The sequence below is a fragment of the Myotis lucifugus genome, unplaced genomic scaffold, assembly GCF_000147115.1.
Source record: "Myotis lucifugus unplaced genomic scaffold, Myoluc2.0 scaffold_2179, whole genome shotgun sequence".
NCBI lineage: Eukaryota > Metazoa > Chordata > Mammalia > Chiroptera > Vespertilionidae > Myotis > Myotis lucifugus.
The window spans coordinates 10,529-13,936 of record NW_005873227.1 but is presented as its reverse complement, the minus strand read 5'-3'; the positions used below and the strand labels follow the sequence as shown (position 1 = coordinate 13,936).

Below are 3,408 nucleotides of genomic sequence, written 5' to 3'. Positions count from 1 at the left end.
CATCGATGTTTTTTTCCTCTCTCTCTCTCTCCCTCTCCCCTCCTCTCTCTCTAAATATCAACAAAAACATATTTTTTAAAAATTTTTTGCATGGGCCATACCTCATGCTAAAAAATGTTGTGGTGGTTCATCTGAAATTCAAATGTAATTGGGTGTTGGGTATTTTACCTGGTCACTGTAGCTCAGAACCCTCCCGGGGATCCCCAAACAGTTGCTATGGCCTAGAAGCCTTTCCAAGTCCGCCCCCCCCCTCCCCGGACCCTTGCACCTCCTCTCTCCCTCTGTCTCACCCCACTCTCCCTCTCGCTCACTCTGCTCTCCCACACTGGCCTCTTCACTGTTCTTGGAATGTGCCAAGCACACTCGACCCCAGGGCCTTTGCACCTGCTGTTCCCTCGCTTGAAATGCTTTTCTCCAGGTATAAGCATGCCTCTCCCCTCCCTTCTTCAGATCTTGGTTCAAATATCACCTCACCCAAAGGACACATTGCATATTTCTTTATTTCTTTGCTTATTGCCGGTATTCCTCCGCAAGACAGTCAGCTCCCCAAGGACAGGGATCTGTGTCTGTTTGGGCCACTGCTACATCCCAGGGCCTATACTAGGGCACTCATTGCAGATAGCGGCTGCATAAGAAACGAGTGTTGAGTCCCAGCTGGTTTGGCTCAGTGGATAGAGCGTTGGCCTGCGAACTGAAGGGTCCTGGGTTCAATTCCGTTCAAGGGCACACGCCCGGGTTGCAAGCTTGATCCCTAGTGGGGGACCGTGGAGGCAGCCGATCAGTGATTCTCTCTCATCATTGATGTTTCTATCTCTCTTTCCCTCTCCCTTCCTCTCTGAAACCAATAAAAAATATATGTTAAAAAAAAAAAAAGAGCCCTAACCGGTTTGGCTCACTGGATAGAGCGTCGGCCTGCGGACTCAAGGGTCCCAGGTTCGATTCCGGTCAAGGGCATGTACCTTGGTTGTGGGCACATCCCCAGTGTGGAGTGTGCAGGAGGCAGCTGATCGATGTTTCTCTCTCTCATCGATGTTTCTAACTATCCCTCTCCCTTCCTCTCTGTAAAAAATCAATAAAATATATTTTTTAAAAAAAGAAAGAAACGTTTGTTGAGTGAATAAAGGGGTACATGGCAATAGCATTGAACCCCTGAATCTCCCTACGCCTGAAGCCAGTTTCGTGAACTGGGATCGGAGGAGACACGCCGCTTTCCCCTCCGGCCTAGACCTCCATCTCCGAGACCAGGTCGTGGCTGGTGGATTTCTTGCTGACCGCGCTCTCATCCTCGCTCTCGGGCCCCCGCAGGGCCCAGCGACACGCGGCGGGCAGCGATCGGCAGAGCTGGGCCCGCCCGAAATACAAGAAGAGCACCGGGTTGAGGCAGCTGTGGGCCAGGGCGAGGCCCACGACCAGGGGCTCCGCCCGCAGGGCCCGGGCCAGCAGCCCGGAGTGCGGGGCGGCCGCCGTGAGCACCAGCCCCAGCACGTGGTAGGGCGCCCAGCAGACAAAGAAGCCGGCCACCACGGCCGTGCCCAGCGGCCAGCGGCGTGGGGCCGCGCGGCACAGGAGGGCGCCGTGGCAGCCGGCCACGACCACCAGCGGCCCCAGGAAGCCGCACAGAAACCGGACGGCGGCCACCGTGTTCTCGGCCACGGCCGAGCCGCCGTAGTCCACCACGCACTCCAGCCGGGCGGGGTAGTGCTCCCGGTGCAGGCGGCGGTAGATGGCCGAGGGCAGGGTCAGCAGCAAGGCCCAGGCCCAGGCCGCCCCGCAGGCCACCTGCACCCGGCAGGCCCGCCGATCGGGCGCCCACCAGGCGGGCCGGAGCGCCAGGAGGCAGAGGTCCGCGCTGAGGGCGGCCAGGAGCAGCACGCTGGTGAACATGGACAGCAGGATGACCGCGGGCAGCGCCCGGCAGCCCACGGCCCCATAGGGGCCACTGGGCCGCCCCACGCGATGGGCACCGACAGGATCGGGAGGGACAAACAGCAGAGCAGATCGGCCACGGCCAGATGGAGGATCCAGGCGGCCCCGGCCCGCCGCTGGGCCTCTTGGCGGCTCACCCAGGCCACCATGGCGTTGCCCGGCACCCCCACCAGGAAGACCAGCGCGTACAGCAGGAGCGGGGCCACGCGGAGGGGCCCGAGGGCGACGCAGGTGCCGTCGTCGCAGTCCACGGGGAAATCGGAAACCTCCTCGCCATAGTGGCTGTACTCGTACTCGTCGCTGAGAGACGCGTTCTCCATCCAGACACCTGGGCAAGGAGACAAAAGCCACGCAACCTCAGCCACGGGCACTCCCCCCCCCCCCCCGGGAATCCTCGGGTGTGGGAACCCGGCCCATCGGGATCTGAGAAACGAGGGTATGAGCCCTGGCTGGTGTGGCTCAGTGGACAGAGCACTGGCCTGTGGACCGAAGGGTCCCAGGTTCGGTTCCCATCAAGGGCATGTACCTGGGTTGGAGGCTCCTCCCCAGCCCTGGTCCCGGTCAGGGCACGTGCAGGAGGCAACCCATCAATGTGTTTCTCTCACATCGATGTTACTTAATTTTAACTCATGTAAATAGCTACCCCTGGCTAGTGGCTACCTTACTGGACAATGAAGTTCTGGCGCATTAACATGTTAGAACACTCACCCATCAGCAACATGGAATTCTGGGATTTAAAATACTGGAATCTGTATATCCATCGGGAGGGAAAGGTTAATAGGTATTCAGAGCAAAAGCATTTGACTTGGTTCGTCTTCATCTGTATTTTCAAATCTTGGTGCAATGGAAATGTACCTCTAGAGCAATTTTCTCATCTTTTTGTTTGTTTGTTTGTTTTTGTTCATCTTCACCTGAGGATATTATTTCCATTGATTTTTAGAGAGCGTGGAAGAGAGAGAGAAACATCGATCAATTGCCTCCCACACATGCCCTGACCAGGGATCGAACGCGAAACCTAGGTATGTGCCCTGACTGGGAATCAAACCTGCAACCTTTCGGGGAACTGGATGATGCTCCAACCAACTGAGCCACCCAGCCAGCGCCCCCCCTCTTTTTTTTTTTTTTTTTTTTAACATAAATGAGATCCTAGTAAAACATGCAGACAGCAAACGCACACCTCACACAGGGACACTTGCTGGGTTTCCCAACCTGAGCACAACTGGGTAACTGGCGGCCATGTCGAGAAACGGACGTTTCTAGAATCCCACCGGAGCAATTTTAAAGAGTAATGATAGAGTTAGGTAAACAGGGAAAAAATGTTGAATTCTCCACAACTCATTCATTCATTCATTCATTCACTCAATACAACTCCTGAGTACCTTCTCCATTGCCATCACTGCATGCACAGCAAGGGACAAATAGACAAAAACCCCTTTTCCCTGCCCTGACCGGTTTGGCTCAGTGGATAGAGCATTGGCCTGC

General features: G+C 56.1%; 1 protein-coding gene across 1 annotated transcript in view; it reads right to left on the bottom strand.

The window, feature by feature from the left end:
- Positions 1 to 1,095: 1,095 nt before the first annotated feature.
- The window catches only part of LOC102418239 (C5a anaphylatoxin chemotactic receptor 2-like), a 7,921-nt gene continuing 5,608 nt past the window's right edge, over positions 1,096 to 3,408 (bottom strand). The window contains 2 exon segments of the mRNA XM_014450398.2: positions 1,096 to 1,941; positions 1,944 to 2,254. Of these exon segments, the coding sequence (XP_014305884.1) occupies positions 1,222 to 1,941; positions 1,944 to 2,246 (1,023 nt within the window). The 5' untranslated portion in view covers positions 2,247 to 2,254 and the 3' untranslated portion in view covers positions 1,096 to 1,221.